The 17,734-nt window shown below is 49.4% G+C and overlaps 1 protein-coding gene across 4 annotated transcripts in view; it reads left to right on the top strand.

Annotated features, from left to right (window-relative positions):
* SPTBN1 (spectrin, beta, non-erythrocytic 1) overlaps nt 1–16,787 on the top strand; it is a 163,185-nt gene extending 146,398 nt beyond the window's left edge. For 3 of the 4 annotated variants that reach the window (XM_005884613.2, XM_005884612.2, XM_005884614.2), the window contains 10 exons: nt 20–264; nt 1,425–1,563; nt 2,490–2,574; nt 4,438–4,634; nt 5,818–5,930; nt 6,592–6,655; nt 11,000–11,238; nt 12,637–12,810; nt 14,466–14,508; nt 15,468–16,787. In XM_005884613.2, coding sequence (XP_005884675.1) covers nt 20–264; nt 1,425–1,563; nt 2,490–2,574; nt 4,438–4,634; nt 5,818–5,930; nt 6,592–6,655; nt 11,000–11,238; nt 12,637–12,810; nt 14,466–14,508; nt 15,468–15,686 — 1,518 coding nt within the window. In that variant the 3' untranslated portion in view covers nt 15,687–16,787. Of the gene's footprint in view, nt 1–19; nt 265–1,424; nt 1,564–2,489; nt 2,575–4,437; nt 4,635–5,817; nt 5,931–6,591; nt 8,997–10,999; nt 11,239–12,636; nt 12,811–14,465; nt 14,509–15,467 lie in introns of those variants that run through there. The other variant, XM_005884615.2, reaches the window with a different exon arrangement.
* Nucleotides 16,788–17,734: the final 947 nt, after the last annotated feature.

Below are 17,734 nucleotides of genomic sequence, written 5' to 3'. Positions count from 1 at the left end.
CCCCCCCCCCACTCCCCAGGTGAGGCAGCTGCAGGAGGACGCGGCCCGCCTCCAGGCAGCCTACGCGGGTGACAAGGCCGATGACATCCAGAAGCGGGAGAACGAGGTCCTGGAGGCCTGGAAGGCCCTGCTGGACTCCTGTGAGGGCCGCCGGGTGCGGCTGGTGGACACGGGGGACAAGTTCCGCTTCTTCAGCATGGTGCGGGACCTCATGCTGTGGATGGAGGATGTCATCCGGCAGATCGAGGCCCAGGAGAAGCCCAGGTAACACGCCAGCTTCCTGGGCAGGAGATCCAGCGAGTGGCCCTGGGCAGTGTGTAGATGGGATCTTCCTGAGAGAGCTGGGGCCTTGCCTGACGCTTCGAGGCCAGAGCAGGGTGGGGAGGCGTGTGGGGGGAGCCGCACTGCCTCCGCTGCCTCCCGCACGCACTGGCCGAGGAGTGGGGCCCAGCGCTGGCAGGCCCACCCCGTTTCTCCCTCCACCTGCCCCCACGTTCCACACCCACCCAGGCTCTCCTGCCCTTGGGCATGACTAGCTCTGCCTCGTCATTGACATGAGGGGGCTTTTCTGAGTTCTTTATCTGTCTGTTAGATTAAAAACCACTCTGTCCCTTTCATAGACAATTGCTGGAGGAGTCTCTTAACCCTGCATCTGCTCCCATGGTGTAAGATGATTAATATTTGTTCTGTATCTTCCCTTTGGCTGTCTCATGCAAAGCAGTGAAGAGAAGCTCATAGATGAACAAGCAGGCACATAGCTTCCAGTTCACCCCTGTCAGCTCCAGCCCCCACCTCACTGAGCAATGAGCCACGTCCCAAGAGAAGAAATACATGGAATATAATGTGTTCGTGGGTGTAAAATATATGTATTGCACATATAATGTATATACTGTATTTCCTAGATCAGACTCCCAGGCTTAGGTTCTGGCTCATGAGAAGCTCTCGGCTCCACCAGCCATTGGTTTCTGAGCTGGTCCCGCTCTGTGTCTCCGTGTCCAGAGAAGGAGGGAGATACCAGCTGCTCTTTTGAACACACATGTGCTGAACCTTTGGCAGCTAACTCACTGGGGTACGATTGGGGACACACGTTAATGCTTCTGTACCTTCTTGAAGAGTCTGAATTGCATTTCACAGTAAGTTTGAACAGAAATCCAGTGGTTTTTCCAGCATCTGCCTGGCAGCCATTGTGAGGTACTCAGGCGCTTGCGCGCACACACACACACACACAAATGAGAGTACACTTAGCTGGTCCTGAATTATACTGTCATCGCACTTTAGCTCCTGTGACTCAGACTGTGACTCAGACCTTCAAGGTAAATCGTGCCGTCAAGCAGTTTCCTTCTAATTAATTACGTGTTTTGAAACCAACCCATTTATTTGAAAAGCTTGATCTCCTAAAGGGGGTATTATTTGTCCCATTTTAGGGATGTGTCATCTGTTGAACTATTGATGAATAATCATCAAGGTATCAAAGCTGAAATTGATGCTCGTAACGACAGTTTCACAACCTGCATTGAACTTGGGAAATCCCTGTTGGCGAGAAAGCACTATGCATCTGAGGAGGTAGGGTGCCCTGTTTCGGGGTCCCAGGGTGACTGCAGCTGTGTTAAGATGTACAATGACTTTATTTTGTGAGTATGTATGTACGTGTGTGTATGTATCCACAGAGAAAAATGCACACGTACATTTATATATACATACGCACATACTTATATATATTTCAGAACTTCTTGCTTCTTTCCTGTGTGTGTAGAAAACAATTACTCAGGCTGTGGGCAGAGCCAGGATCTCCAAATCTGAGGCCCAGCAGACAGTGTTTGAGGGCCCCAGGTTGAGGTTTCGGCCTCTCTCAGCTTCATCAGTACTCTTCCCGGGTGACCCCTTTGCATGTGCCCTCTTGCTTCTTTCCTGTGTGTGTAGAAAACAATTACTCAGGCTGTGGGCAGAGCCAGGAACTCCAAATCCGAGGCCCAGCAGACAATGTGTGAGGGCCCCAGGTTGAGGTTTCGGCCTCTCTCAGCTTCATCAGTACTCTTCCCGGGTGACCCCTTCGCCATCGCATGTGCCCTCCGATCCCTTTGCTCCTCAGTGGCGGTTGCTACTTCCAGTTAGGATAACAGTAGTACAGAAGTGGCTGGTTAGTCTGTGTGTGGTCCCTTCAGAGGCTTGGAAGTTCCCAGAGAGGTCAGGGCTTGGCCCCTTGCTGTCCCTCTCTCCCTCCCGAAGTGTTTGCCTAGGGAGCCCCCGAGGCTGGAGGGACTCAGTGCAGAGCTGGCCTCAGGACAAAGCCGCTCTGGGAGAGCAGGCCTTGCTCTCCACCCTCCTGCTGCCTCTGCTCTCCCAGGGCCCACGTCCTTAGGTGTTTCCTGGCTCAGTGATGGTTTTGACAGAAAGTGTGTTTTTCGTGTGTGGAGTGGCCTGTCAAGGGGAAACCAGGAGGATGTGGTCCATTCTATTAAGATGTCCCCCTGGTGCTGCTTTTCTCACAGATCAAGGAAAAGTTACTGCAGTTGACGGAGAAGAGGAAAGAAATGATTGACAAGTGGGAAGACCGATGGGAGTGGTTAAGACTGAGTAAGGACATACTTGGTTTTTCTCTCTCTGCTCTTTCTGGGTGTCCCTTGAAAGTATGTGAATTTATTTTCCTGCTTTAGTTGATTTGATGTGATGTTATCACTTAATGATGTTTGGAATTCTAAACGCTCCCCTTTTTAATGCCCTATTTCATCATCCGTGCTAAGTACTGTTCAGTAGTTCCCTGAGGCTGTTTTTCTTCACCTCATGATTGACCTCCTGTTGTGAGTGGGGTTTGGGTGTTCTCTGGGAACAGCATGGGGAGGGCAGAACTGGGTGTCCCTCTGGGGGAGTACAGAAGGAAGGTCCCCCCACTACCCACGAATTATTACTGCAGAGTCGAGGAGGTAGAAAGTTGGCCTGATTAGGTCTTATATTTGGTGCTCTTAGAAGGGCGAGGACAAAATAAAATAAACGTTAATAACTGTAAATGTTTTACAGGGAGCTAGGCATTATCCTAAGTGTCTCGTCGGTTTTTCTGTATTTACTTCCCACAATGACCCACTGAGATGGACTCTCCTCTTAATCTCTTTTTATAGAGGAATATGTGAAATCACAGAGGGCATAATATACAGTATTGGGAATAACATTTAATAATTGGTATGAGCTCTTAAACAGTAGCCCAACTCAGCATTATTTGCACACGTTGCCGTTCTGTCTTTGGGCTCTGGGCCCTGTCCTGGTGTTATTCCCACCCTCAGACCCCAGGGTTATTCCGAGAAAGAGAATCCAAGGGCCTTTTCTAAAAGGTGTGTAAGAGACCCAGGGAAGCCACCTCACCCTGTTGTGCCCAGAACCCTCTTGCGAAAAGGAAATCCCACTTGTGACCATTCTTTGGATGAGGATTTGCTGTACACTCTTAGAATTCCCAGGGCAGGTTCAGTGTAGTTCAGCAAAACCCCTATTGCACCCCCTGTGGAGTGGGCTCCAGCTTATGTGGTGAGGAGACAGGTCTCTGGTGCAGTGGTGGCACCTTTTCCTTGTGGCCTGGTTGGGGGCTACCAGGATGACAAAAGGAGACAGACACCTGGCAGTTCCTGGGGGGCACGGATGGATGCTCCCTGCAGTCCATTTTTTACCTGCGTAGCCCCGAGCATTGCTGCTGGAGATGTGTGAAAATTAATGTCCACCACAGCACAGCCGAGGTCTCACCTGCCTTGGCACAGCTGCAGTGGACGTCACACTGTTTCCCTAAGTGCGGAGGGACAGAACGAATAAGGCAAAAGCCTTAGCCCACATCATCTCCATTTTGTATAAAACCCCCATTTCCCCCCCGCCCTCTCCCCCCCCCCCCCCCCAATAAAAGAACTACAACCCCCAAAAGGGTGCTAGGTTGCTTTGTGAATGCCTGCTTCTTCGGGCATAGTCTGTCTGATTGTATGTAGACTGAATTCCTTGCAGGTTTATCTGAGGTTTATCTCACTCGAGAAGGCTCAGTGAGCAGAGAGCACCTTCAAGGCCTGGGCTGTCTGGTGTGGTAGCCACTGCCCACAGGTAGCCTTTGAGGACTTGAAACGTGACTGGTCCAAACTGAGGTGTATCAGAACTCTAAAATACACCTCAGATTTCAAAGACAGAAGAAAAGATATCAATAATTACTTATATTGATGACACGTTGAATATGATAACAATTTGATATGTCAGTTTGTCTAAAATACGCTTTTGAAATTAATTTCCCCCATTTCTTTTCAATGTGGCTACTGGAAAAGTTAAGGTTGCATGGGTAGCTCACTTGACATTTATTTAGACAGCTCTGATCTAGACTATAGACGGGTTGTGCAGGCAGCTGCCAGCAGAGGGCAGTGCCACCCCTGGCTGCCAGGCCCCCTGCTGGCCCGTACTCATTCTCGGTACCCTGTGCAGTTCTGGAAGTCCATCAGTTCTCGAGGGACGCCAGTGTGGCCGAGGCCTGGCTGCTCGGACAGGAGCCATACCTATCCAGCCGGGAAATTGGCCAGAGCGTGGACGAGGTGGAGAAGCTCATCAAGCGCCACGAGGCTTTCGAAAAGTCTGCAGCGACCTGGGATGAGAGGTTCTCCGCCCTGGAGAGGCTGACGACGGTACGTGCCGCCGGGTGCCTGGCCTGTTGGTCACCCTGGCAGCCTCTTTTCCGAAAATGCTCGCCTGCTAGACCCGGGAATTCACATCATTCCTCTGCTTCTCAAAGCAACCAGGATCTTCCTGAAATGGGTGGCTATCTTGGTTCAGAACCTGGGGAGACTCTGGGGCCCTCACCCCTCCATCATTTCCTAGGCACCTGGATTTAAGGTCGCTTCTGATAGCTTCCTGCCTGGGAGTTGACGGATTGGGGTTTGCTTTTCTCCTTTGATCCGTCTTTTGTCCTGTGGCTCCCAGCAGCTTGGGTTACCAGGGAGCATAGCCTTGCAGCTTCCTTCAGAATTTCAGAATTGGAATTCCCATCATCCCAGCTTGATCCTAGACCACTGAAAACCTCACCGTTCCCGAAAATCTCTCTGCCAACATAAAGGCCTTTAATAGGGCCTGTTCATTGGTGTTTCCTCCCCCAAGACACTTGCACTCCTGGTAGAAAACCGACTATGGCAGGGGTCCTCAAACTATGGCCCGCGGGCCACATGCAAATACAAATATTGTATTTGTTCCCGTTTTGTTTTTTACTTCAAAATAAGATATGTGCAGTGTGCATAGGAATTTGTTCATAGTTTTTTTTTAAACTATAGTCCAGCCCTCCAACGGTCTGAGGGACAGTGAGCTGGCCCCCTGTTTAAAAAGTTTGAGGACCCCTGCTTTATGGTTTACAAAAATGGTGCTCTTTCACTCCAATTTTTATGTGTTTGGGTTTTGGCTGAACACCAATCCCTGCCACGCACAAGCAGCCTGAGAAGCCCTGCACCGTCTCAGTGGTGTCTGAGCTCTGATGGGAAGCCAGCATGGCCCTGCTTCCTAAGCCAAGTTGAGAGCTGCCGGTTTGTGTAGAAACTGGGCCTAGTGTCCCCAGGGCATACAGACAACTCCTGGGAATTCTGCCAGCCCCTGCAATGGACCTGTTTCATCACTCGGATCCCGTTTCCTGTCGCTTGGACTTGTGGCTGCAGTTCTGTGATCCTAATGCCATTTTGCTTAGGATGTTAGAGCCACTAGTTGGCCATTGTGACCCAGGATAGAAAAACTCAGCGTCCAGGACTTCCTGAGTTCATCTAGAACCCTCTCCTTAAAAGAGGCAGAGCTCGGGGCTCTGCTGAACGCCACCTTGTTCTCTCTCAGTTGGAGCTACTGGAGGTGCGCAGGCAGCAAGAGGAAGAGGAGAGGAAAAGGCGGCCGCCCTCGCCCGAGCCGAGCACAAAGGTTTCTGAGGACACCGAGTCCCAGCAGCAGTGGTGAGTCCCGGCCCGGCCCTGGAGCCTTAGCGTTAGCGGCAGGTGAGGTGCAGGGAGGAGCATCTTTTCTAAGCCTGTGTGTGCCGGCCTAACCCCGTGTCCTTCCTGTTACTTCCTTCTGTAGAGCTTTTAGGGTCTGTGTAGGCACCCCTGGCTTGTCCAAGGTCACGTTGCTGTGTAGGCGGCAGTAGGGGATATAGACAGTGCCCTCTCTACTGCCCATAGGTGCTCACACGAGTACACACACACACTCAGAATTCCCATAAGATTTCATGGAGGGAGTGAACCACCCAGATTTCTTGCCAGTGATTTTGTGGAGATGCTTTTTGAAAGTTCTGGGTGACTTCCCATGAAGGACAGAAATCACTCTGCTTCCGAAAGTCTGTTGTTGTGCCGTGGTAAGAGCTCCGTGATAAACCCAGTGCTGCCTTGTGGGGAGGGTGGGCCTGCAGTCTTCCCGCCCCGTCTAGAGTGGGTGTGAAACACTTAGAAAGATTTTAAAAGAAATCAAATTGTGCAAAAGAGGGTTGCATGTGTTTTTCGAAGAGAAAGCCTGTAATAAAAGTGACTGATGTTCTCTCCATTCTTTCCTACTGTTATCTCTTTCCCTCTTCTCCTTTTCTTCCCCCTCCCCTGTCCTCTTTCCCCCTTCACCCAACAGGGATACTTCGAAAGGAGAACAAGTTTCCCAGAATGGGTTGCCGGCTGAACAGGGATCTCCACGGGTTAGTTACCGCTCTCAAACCTACCAAAACTACAAAAACTTTAATAGCAGACGGACAGCCAGTGACCAGCCATGGTCCGGACTGTGAAGTTCACTACCATTTGTCAAGAACCACTCTTTCCAAATCCTCATGGTTTGACCATTTGGCTTCCACTTCACCCACAGTGTTACAATTTTACTTAATTCATAGCTTTCCGCGGTTTCATATTTGTTTGCGTTTAATTCATGTTTATTTGAGTCTTTTAACTGATGGGATGCTCAGTTGCCTTAAAGCAACATACTTATTTTTTTTGTTTATTTATGTGAGCTTTTTACTTTATTGAGATTTTACAGCAAAAGCCTTACATGAGTAATTGCAATTTAATGAGATTACAGCAAAATGAAGAAGAAAGCTAGAATCCGAAAGGTATGGCATACCCAGTTATACTAACAGGGTGCGGTACTGCACTATATGTAGCCCCTTTACAGATGTTATTAACCTGCACTAGTTTACTGGTAATTAGGAAGGCCCGTGTATGCGGAAGGAGACTTTAAGTACTACTAAGATTAAAACCTAACGTCAGCGGTGTGACATTCCATGGAGGGTGCATCCATTTATTGAAAACGACAAGGAAAGAAAAAGGAAGTTGGATCTGCTTGGGAAGCTGTTTGAATTTTTGGGTGCAGCATCTCAAATGTTTGAGACCCTCGTATTGTTTATTACTTTTTACAAACCAGTTCCTCCCTTAACATTTTTCTGCCAAGTCCTGAGGTGAGAACTCCAGGCTTCCTGGCAGTGCCCGCCGAGGGCGGTGCGCCCTGGCCTCGGTCACCCTGGGCACCACCGGGATGCCGCAGGTGACCGCAGTTCTCAGCCCGCCTCCCGGACTTCCAGGCCTGGGCCCTCAGCCAATGACTTCAGGCTGTCAAACTGTTTCAGTTTTTCCAACAAATGGAGCAAAAGCCATTCTGGTTCACCCTGATTACTTGAACGCTGCCCGCGGTGGACCACCCCTAGGAGCAGTTGCAAGCCTCCTGGCTTCCGAAGTCATGTTAGCGTCTCTGTAGACAGAAACTCCATTGTATGTCTCGTTACGGATTCACTTTTCATTTTCTGACGAAAATGACGTTCTTTGGTGGAGTTCTCTAATAAGGAGTCTTTTAGGAGGGCATTTGTCAGACCACCAGCAGGGACTGAAAATGTTTTAACGGGGATTCTGTTCCTTAGGAATAAACGCTAATGAAAGAGGTGATTTCCTGGTACTGATCAAGACAAAACCAGATCCATGTGACAGCACAGCCTCACGAGACATTCACTTGCTCGTTTGCCATACTTAGTGTTAGTGGAATCAGAAACCTGTTTTGATATGTGTTCTCCATGAGTTAAGTCTAATTTGTCTTTTCATTTCATGATGCATGTCTTTTTTTTTTCTTTTGTCAGGATATCATATAGCATCTTGTTTGTTTTTCCTTATTTCTATGTACATACCTATCTACTGTGATTGTAGATGGGTATATAGATAGATGCCAAGCTTCTTATGTTCTGGGGTAGTGTGCACCATTATTGGGTCTCTGCCTTAATACACACCAAATTCCATTGTAGAGAAGAGCCACTGCTTTATCGTTGGTCTTGTAGGGAGCCCTGACGTGTGTTTCTGGCTCCAAAGTTCATGTGTCATTGACCTATATGTATATGTGATGTTTCCATATATATGTTTAAATTTTGTATCATCAGGACTAATGCCCAATTTTATGCTTTTTGTATTCAAAAGACCAAAAAATAATAATAATAAAACACACACAAAAAAAAACAATGACAACAACCACATAAGCACACAGGAAAGTGGTGCTATGATGTTTTTGGCATGTGTTCTGTGACTATTTTTATCTAGGTTTTTAAATTGTAGCTTGCCAGAACAAATCTTTAATTCCAATTGGACTGGATTGGAAGGAGAAAAAGCCTTTTCATTCTTTTGAGTTATGGTGCAGAGACTCAAGTTAATGAACTTGAAAATAGTGTTGCTTCGTGCACTTAGAAAACCAATCGGGTGTTTCTTGTGCTACTAGTTGTCACGTTGCATTTGTGTTCCCCTTCTGATTTAAATATCTCAGGTGTACCAGCCACTAAAGCACTGTGGACTAATCGCTAAAGCGAAGCAACAGGGGGGGCAGGGGGAGGGTGTGATCACGTGTACCCACTGTTTGGTCATAGCACTATGATTTGCTTTTGATGTTTGTCTCTAGTGGTGTGTTGTCTGTTGGCATGCTTAAGCACATGTCCATTAAAATTCATTTTGTTCCTTTTATTTTTCTTGTTTTCTTGTTGGTTAGTGATTCATTTGCATAAACATTAATTATCTCTGCATACTGGTTTGGGGTTTTCTCTTTCCTTCTAACTCCAAAGAAAAAAATTTTTGCTGCAGAATCTCCTCCCCTCCCCGAAGAGGCTTCCCCGGCCTTCCCCTGGAAGTCTGACCAAGTCCAATAAATTGCAGCCCTTTTTTAAGTAAACTTCTCTCCGTCCAGGTCATCGCTGTCACTCGCAGTTTTGGAGTCACACCTGCAGCACTAATTTTTTTTTAACCTGATTTCTATACACACTAACTCCATGTCTCCCTGGACTCACGCCTGGCACAGGCCTCCAGACCAGACTCCTCCTTCCTCCCCCACCGGAAATTCCCCGGAAGCACACACAGAACAGATTTGTCAACTTCAAAGTCCACTCACTGTCCTTTGACTCGGGGTTTTGGTTTTTTTTGTTATTTCCCCTCCTTCATCTCTCCCTTCAGGCGAAAGAGAGAACTACTTAAATAGCCGCCTGCTTCATAAGCAGTGCCCACAGGAAGGCCAGGATAGCCACCGTACACCCCCATCCCCCCCATGCCTTTCCGCCCTAAGAATCCATTTTCCATATCGCTCTGCGGGTGGAGGGTTCCAATCAAAAACACCCTTGAATCGCATAGCCTCTAATCTCCCCCTAAGCCCTGAGGATAGTTTGTGTAGACGGAATATCAATTTGAGGCTCCCGCCCACGTGGACGAGACCGAAACCAGAGGTCCCGTTCCTGAGAGTTGACACATCTGAGTGGTCAAGCCGTGGTGGCCAGTCTACGTGTATCCCGTGGAGGGTGTCGCTGCTGGTTGGGTGTCATTTTGGTTCTGGGCAGCTGTGGTGGGGGACATAGCTAATGACCGTTGCCATTGACACCTCCATGTCTGTCCGTGTACGAGGGGAGCCAGGTTGTCTGTAATCCACTAAAGTGTCAGCCACACCCAGCTTTAGTAACTCGCTAATCCCACGCCCTGGGCGTGTCAGCCAAGGGCGGCTACAGGTAATGGTACACAGTTGATGGCACGCAGGCCGAAAGCGATAATGACCCGAGAGAGACCCTACGGCATTTCCCAAGCCGCAAAGCCATGAGGGTTACACTAGAAATGCGCTGGGGAAGGAACAGCTCCCGAAGACGTCTCCCGCCTGAAGGGCCAGAGCCGCTGGAAGCCTGGCTGTGCCTGGGCTTTCTCGTCTCAGTGCAGCAAGGCACCGCGATCCACCAGCACGTGATGGGGAAGGCCCTGGTTCTGTCTTTGTTTGGGGGTAAATAGCCGTGTGGTGTTGAGTGACTGTGATTGGCTTTTCCAGCTCCTTTAACACAAACTACAACCCACTCACGATACAACTCCGGCAGATGTGGTTCCATTGACGTTTGTTGACTTGCCTCATTTCCTTCCAGCTCTTAAGTTCCAAAGTCTAACTGGGATGGTAGCTGTGAAGTGCATGATTGTCGTCCTAATTTCTGCATGTGTTTATGACGATGTATTTTTGGGGGGTGAGGGGGAGGAGAGCCGGAGAGCATTTTCAGAAGCGGAAGGTCTTTCCTGTCTTACCTTGGGGGAATGCTGTGTAGTTCTGATAGAGTTGTCTCTCAGTCTGTTTGTGAATGCCCTTTCGCTTACACTTCCAGCCCTCCTGGTGGCGTCCTTGGTTGTAAGGTGGCTGCTGTATAACGTCCACTCTCTCATATTTAATACGTGTGATTGTGACCGTTGTCCTTTTGTTTTAAAGTAACCATGAGAGGAAATGGATCCGAGTTGCATTAGAGAAAATGGATTGATCAGAGGGGAGAGTGCAGTAAAACTCATACTGGCATTTCGCTTTTCTCATTTCCCTCAAGCGGGCGGGCATTAATCCCTTCCCACCTTCTAATGTCCTTGGTGTCCAGCTGGCTTTGTGGGATGTGCAATGGTTTTACTGTACTGCCTCGATCTGTGCCAGGCATTTATACACAGCCACGTGTGCGAGTCGGAGCGTATGTGGTTCCCCCCCCTGAGTCACGGGGTTAGCTGAATAGCCTCTCCGCTGTCCCTAGATGGCAGACACGGCGGACACGAGCGACATGGTCAATGGCGCCGCAGAACAGAGGACAAGTTCCAAAGAGTCCAGCCCCATCCCCTCCCCCACCTCCGATCGCAAAGCCAAGACTGCCCTCCCAGCCCAGAGTGCCGCCACCCTGCCGGCCAGAACCCAGGAGATGCCTTCCGCCCAGATGGAAGGCTTTCTGAACCGGAAGCACGAGTGGGAGGCCCACAACAAGAAAGCCTCCAGCAGGTACAGTGGCGAGCGAGGCGGGGAGTCAGCCCGGTAAAGGCCGGGGCGGGTCCACCTCGAGTGGAAAGGGGAGTGCGCGTCGTTCGCATAGTTGATTTGTGCGTAGCTTCCTGGGCAACATGTTCTCAGGACGGGCCCTGGAAAGGGGGAGTAGAGCGCCTCGTATTCGCTGAGTAGGAAGAGTTGTTTTTTAAGAAAATGTATTTTTATTGGTTTCAGAGAGGAAAGGAGAGGGAGGGAGAGATAGGAACATCAATGATGAGACTCATTGATCACTGCCTCCTGCATGCCCCACACTGGGGATTGAGCCAACCACCTGGGCACATGCCCTGACCGGGAATCAAACCGTGACCTCCTGGTTCATAGGTCGACGCTCAACCAATGAGCCACGCCGGCCGAGCAAGAAAGAGTTAATATGCATGGAAATAGCAAAATCAGACCTCAGTGGCTCATCCTGAGAGGGACTGCTAGGTTGCGGTTGAGGCTTCCCTGAAGAGAAATGATTTCATTATAGTTTTCCTCATTGTGGGGTTTTCAGAAACAGTCACCATTTCCCCTGCCTTATCTCCATAGCAGTCTTTGTACTTATCATCTCCCAATAGACCTACTTTTTATTATCTCTGTTCTACAGGTGAGGAAAGTGAGGCCCTGAGAGGTTAAGAAAGCGCACTCTCTGTAGAAAGCTAGTCAATGACACCCCTGGGGTGTCACTCACATCCGACTGCACAGCCCGTGTGCTTAACCAGTAAACGCAACTGCCTGGGACCGCCAGGTGCACGCGGTACAGGGTCCCTGTTGGGCAAGGCAGTCCATCCAAGAGCTGCCACCCACATGGAGAACAACACTGACTTAATACGTGTAGACGGCTGTAAAGCCCCGTGTTCTAATAAAGTCAGCGTGTTATCACAGGAGAAAGGCCACCTTTTTCTGATTGACCCAAAGGTTCCCTACTCGCCAGTGGCCCTGGGCCTGCCCCCCCTGGGAGGTTGCCAACCACGTAGAGTGAAGCTGAGGAGGAAGAGCAGCTGAGGAGAGGCAGGCCTCCCGGGAGCCCGGCCGGTGCCCTTTGCCGCAGGCGGGTGTCACCGCAGAGCGCAGACGCCAACCAGTCTTGCCCGTCGGAGCCCAGAGGGCCCTTGCTGAGTAGCACCGTGTGTTTTCCCCCAAATCCAGAGAGAGGAGTCGCCCTCAAACACCTACCACCGTAGGAGCATGTGCCCTGCCCAGGAACCCCCAGAGGCATTTTGTTCCATTTGTTTAGTTTTAGCAGGATTTAGGCGGGGCTTTCAACAGGCAGTCGCCGCACGTGGTATGAGGATCATGTTCATATTCATCAGACTCTTAGTTCTCGATGGGTGTGTGGTGTCGAGCCTTGACATTCCTTTCTTTATTGCTCAGGTCCTGGCACAATGTTTATTGTGTCATAAATAACCAAGAAATGGGTTTCTACAAAGATGCAAAGACAGCTGCTTCCGGAATTCCCTACCACAGCGAGGTCCCCGTGAGTCTGAAAGAGGCCATCTGTGAGGTGGCCCTCGATTACAAGAAGAAGAAACACGTGTTCAAACTCAGGTGAGAGTTGGGTGTGTGTTTATTCTCACTCGGGGGGTTGGTTTTCTTAGACTCTGTGATCTCCGCTGCAATTTAAAAAAAATCACCAACCAAGCGACACACGGGTGTGGCACATGTAGGGGTCCTGGGGGCTGGCTAGTTGCCAGCTTCCCCGTGGTTGGTGGCGCAGCCGAACGTCACTGTTCCCTGAGAGCAGGCGAGCCCCTCACATTTCACATTTCAGGGAAGCTTAGAGAACTAGCTTCCCCATCTTTTCCGCTTCTCTGGACTCAGGAGCTGCTATTCTTTGCTCTGAGTTACCTGTGGTGGAAAGGGGAGGCGGAGGGTATGGGCCTGTGCCTGTGCCTGTGCCTGTGCCTGTGCCTCGTCCCCGGGATGTCAGCTGCCCCGGAACTGTCTCGCTCCACGTGTCCCTGCCCTGCAGAACCCCTGCACGTCCCCACAGTGGATCCAAGCCCAGAAGCTCTGCGTGGTGCTTGCAAGTGGGCAGGAAAACATCGTCTCTTTTAAAAATGTAAAAAGTATGTGTGTGAGTGGTTAGGCTGTTAGTTCGGTGCTTCTCTGACCTGCTGCTGTGGGATCTGACAAGCTCTGGGCTTCGGTTACGGGAGTCTCTGTGTCTCGTGCCAGCTGGACTGGGCCAAGGACTACAAATGAGCTTCAGACGGTGTGGCTCCCTGAGCTCTGCTGACGGGCCCTGGAGCTTCGGGGCGCGGAACACTGCGCGCTCTGAGACGGGCATGGGCAGCGGGCTCCCCAGCTGCCTCCCTCTCTATACGCTGTTGGTGCAGCTTCAGAGGGTTGGGGCATTGGCAAGGGCACTGGCCCTCCGCCCCTCCGACAGTGCCCCCTTCCTCGTGACAGCCGTGGAGCAAAGGAGTAAGCCCTCCAAGCCGGCGGCTTCTCGGCCTCACAGGGATGGCCTTGCAAGGACACTTCCTTCGCTCTGAGAAGTGCATAAGAAGAGAAGTCTCAGAAACTATCTCTGTGTGTCTATTCAGAAGCTGGTACTTGTTTTTTATTATTTTTTAATATATTTTTACTGATTTCAGAGCGGAAAGGAGAGGGGAAGAGAGATGGAAACATCAATGATGAGAGAGAATCATTGATAGGCTGCCTCCTGCACGCCCCACACTGGGGATCGAGCCCGCAATCCGGGCATGTGCCCTGACGGGGCATCAAACCATGACCTCCTGGTTGATAGGTCTATGCTCAACCACTGAGCCATGCCAGCCAGGCCAGGAACCGGTACTTGTAAATGTGAGGGATGCAAGCTTAGAAGCAGAATTTCAAAAGGGCTTATAAATTTTAAAGAGCTTTCTCTTGAATTCAATTTAGAGTAGTGGTTAGGCACCCAGGTGGTCTTTGCCACAACTAAGCCAGGTGTTGCTTCATTTGGACTTTTTAAAGTAATCCTTCCAGTGGGTTGAAACGCCGCGTTGACTGTGTAAATTATATTAGCTCAACTATATGGCTTTTTGATGTCCAAGGGGCCCCCACCTGGCCTGTGCGCGTGTCAGGCGCGGTTGGTGTTGTCTGCACGGGCGTTTCTGGTGTGATTCCTGTGCCTGTTTGTATCCCATGGAGGATATGGGAGTTGGGGGATGTTTTTTCCTTGTTATATTGTGACTTTCCTTTCTTCCTTCAAATTACAGACTAAATGATGGAAATGAGTACCTCTTCCAAGCCAAAGACGATGTAAGTTTCTAAGATTCTTTTCTCTCGAATACGTCATGATTTGAAAGTAGCGTGATAAGCTCTACTTGTAATGTTCGTCATATAAGTAATGGCCAGTGATGGCGCCTGGCGTCTGGTCTCCATGGTCACTAACACGGGAGGGTGTTCAGTCCTTGTGTATCTAGGAGGCAGGGAGTGCCATCTGTCCTTGCCGTGGGGGGGGCAGCTAGCGCAAGGTCCTGAAGTCCACCCCCCAGCAGGTGAGGCACAGTGAGGTGTCCCAGTCAGGAGCCTCCCGATGGCACCCCACTGCCTTCAACCACCTATTTCATGGCTGTGCTCCACCTCGGGGGGAGAGAGAACAGCATGCACAGTGCTTTAAACTGGGAAAAGCTTCCGTTAAACTTACAGTCTTATGTGTCAGATACATTACAATTTTAAATATTTTTTTTTATTGATTTCAGAGAGGAAGGGAGAAAGAGAAAGAGAGAGAGAGAGACATCAATGATGAGAGAGAATCATCGATTGGCTGCCTCCTGCACGCCCCACACTGGGGACTGAGTCCACAAACCGGGCATGTGCCCTGACTGGGAATCTAACCATGACCTCCTGGTGCATAGGTTGACGCTCAACCACTGAGCCACACCAACTGGCAAATAAAATTTTAAAAGGGGGGCAACTACTAGAGGGATAGATACCTCACAGATGGAGACCAGACTCCCAGCTCCTCCAAGGTCATGGGGCCATATACTAGAGGGCTGACCTCAGGCACTGTACACCGAATTCTCGTGAGAGTTGAACCATGGTCACTCCATGGTCCTGACAAAGCAGAGGTTCCTTTGGGAGCTGCTTGCCCCTGAGTCAGCCCTGTTCCCAAGCCTCCCGACTGACAAGTCTCGGGCGGTCATGCCGCTGGAGCGAGAGCGTTTCGTGCCCATCCCTGTTAGCTGAGTCTCCCCCTTGCCTCCTCCTCTGTCCAGGAGGAAATGAACACATGGATCCAGGCCATCTCCTCTGCCATCTCCGCTGATAAGCACGAGGTGTCCGCCAGCACCCAGGGCACGCCAGCATCCAGTCGGGCGCAGACCTTGCCCACCAGTGTCGTCACCATCACCAGCGAGTCCAGTCCCGGCAAACGGGAAAAGGACAAAGAGAAAGACAAAGAGAAGCGGTTCAGCCTTTTTGGCAAAAAGAAGTGAACTCCTTCCCTTCACCTCCTGCCCTTCTCTTACCTTTTCAGTGAAATTCCAGCATGCAAGCTCAGAACCAACACATTACTCTCTGTGCCTAATGTTCCTCAATGTGGTTGATTTTTTTTCTAATTTATAGAGCATTTCTGGGGGTGGGTCGGGGGGAAAATACACCTAAATACTTTATCTCCAAGTTACAAAAGTTTGAGGTGCAGAGGGAAGACCAGATTTTTTTAATGAAATTATATAGATTAGATCTCAATATTTAAACTGTTCCTCAATTTTGTGAGGCTGTGTTGGGAATAACTCGCCTCTAGTGCTGTTGGTATGCAAGGCAGCGGTGCTTAAAACAATATTTCCTGTGCTCTCCAGAGACACAATGTACCAATGTCCTGACACCATTCTCTGCCATTCACTCCCGTGGTTACCTTGAGTTTTGACTATTAGAAGTGCCCGCGATGGGACTGATGCTGATTTAGGCAGATCGTGTCCTAGGATCTCGCTGCAGCCTTAGTGCAGCTCCATGCTAACTCTACAGACCAAACCGTGCGTATCCGGCAGCACTTACTAACCCACGACATGCGGCTTTTCTGCATCACCTGTGACGACGGTCAAGAATGTCGGTATCCAAGAAAGGAATAGAAAACTGATACTGTTTTAAATAATCTGTAATTTCAATTTTTTTTTTTTGCTGAAATACATTATATTGTATGTTTGAGATAATTCTAGTACAAAGTATAATAAAACTAGATGTATAATAAACCCTTTAAATCATTGGTAAGTGTACAAGTGGAACTGAAGCATTTACTGGACAAAGTAATGTTACTCTAATGGTTACCTGCTCGTGCGTGGCCACACTGTGTTATAATTTGCTTCATTACCTTGCTCTTTGATACATAGTGTGCATTTCTCTGTCACTGTAACGGTTGTAATGACAAATTTTCATCCTACTGCACAATCACAATGGCATCGATAGGAATGAACTCCAGAGGCCGGGCCTGAGCAGGAAGGTGGTCACTCGGGCCCGGCGCTCAGTCGTATGACCTGTACCTCTCAACTTTTGCCCTCTCTGTTAAATATATGCTATGTCATTAAATGCTTTTAAATCTAGCACGGTGGGTAATGGTTGTTTTTTCTCTCCTGCGTACACGTGGCAAGTGGGGGAATTGCAGGACTCGTTTTTTGCATTCTTGTGCTGGACTGGTGTACCAGCTTTGAAAACTACAGGAAACAGTAAAATCTATGGAATGCATGGCAGCTGCACATCTAGGTTTTTCTTTTATATATATAAATTGGGTGGGGGTTTTTTTATTATTATTGATTTCAGAGAGGAAGGGAGAGAGAGATAGAAACCTGAGATGAGAGAAAATAATTGACCGGCTGCCTCCTGCACGCCCCCTAGTGGGGATCAAGCCCGCAACCCGGGCATGTGTCCTGATCGGGAATTGAATCATGACCTCCTGGTTCATAGGTCGACACTCAACCATTGAGGCACGCTGGCTGGGCCACATCCAGGTTTTATCTTTCGTTATAGAGGAGTTACCAGAGAGCGTGCTAAACGAGCTCTGACACAGGGGTTGGCCAGTTTGTCCTGTAAAGAGGCAGAGACAGTAAATACGGTAAATGTTTTCGGTTTTGAGGGCCACACTCTGTTGCAACTCCGCTGTTGTGTAATGCACAGGCAGCCATAGGCTATGTGAACCCCTGGGCATCCAGCCCACTGCTTGACCCCAGGCCTGCAATTAGGTTTCTTTAAGAACCTCTGGTTTCTTTTAGTCTGAAATGGCATTCTGAAACCACACTCATTGCTTCTCACTGGGTTGGTCCTTGTTTCTAGGCATGTCGGTACTCAAATGCAGGATTGCGGGGTCTTTTCAACTTAACATTTCCTGAATCATAATCATTTTCACTCAGAATCGTGGTTCTCAAGGCAACAAGGGGCATAGAATGAGAAGATCCTATAATTACTCATGCTTTATCCCATATTACAACTAAACTACGAATAGCAATACTAGTACCATCACTGACATAATTACTGAGAACAGTTGTTGATTTTT

Source organism: Myotis brandtii, unplaced genomic scaffold (genome assembly GCF_000412655.1).
Source record: "Myotis brandtii unplaced genomic scaffold, ASM41265v1 scaffold84, whole genome shotgun sequence".
Taxonomy (NCBI): domain Eukaryota; kingdom Metazoa; phylum Chordata; class Mammalia; order Chiroptera; family Vespertilionidae; genus Myotis; species Myotis brandtii.
Note: the sequence above shows the minus strand (reverse complement) of the source record. Positions and strands in the feature narration are given on the sequence as shown.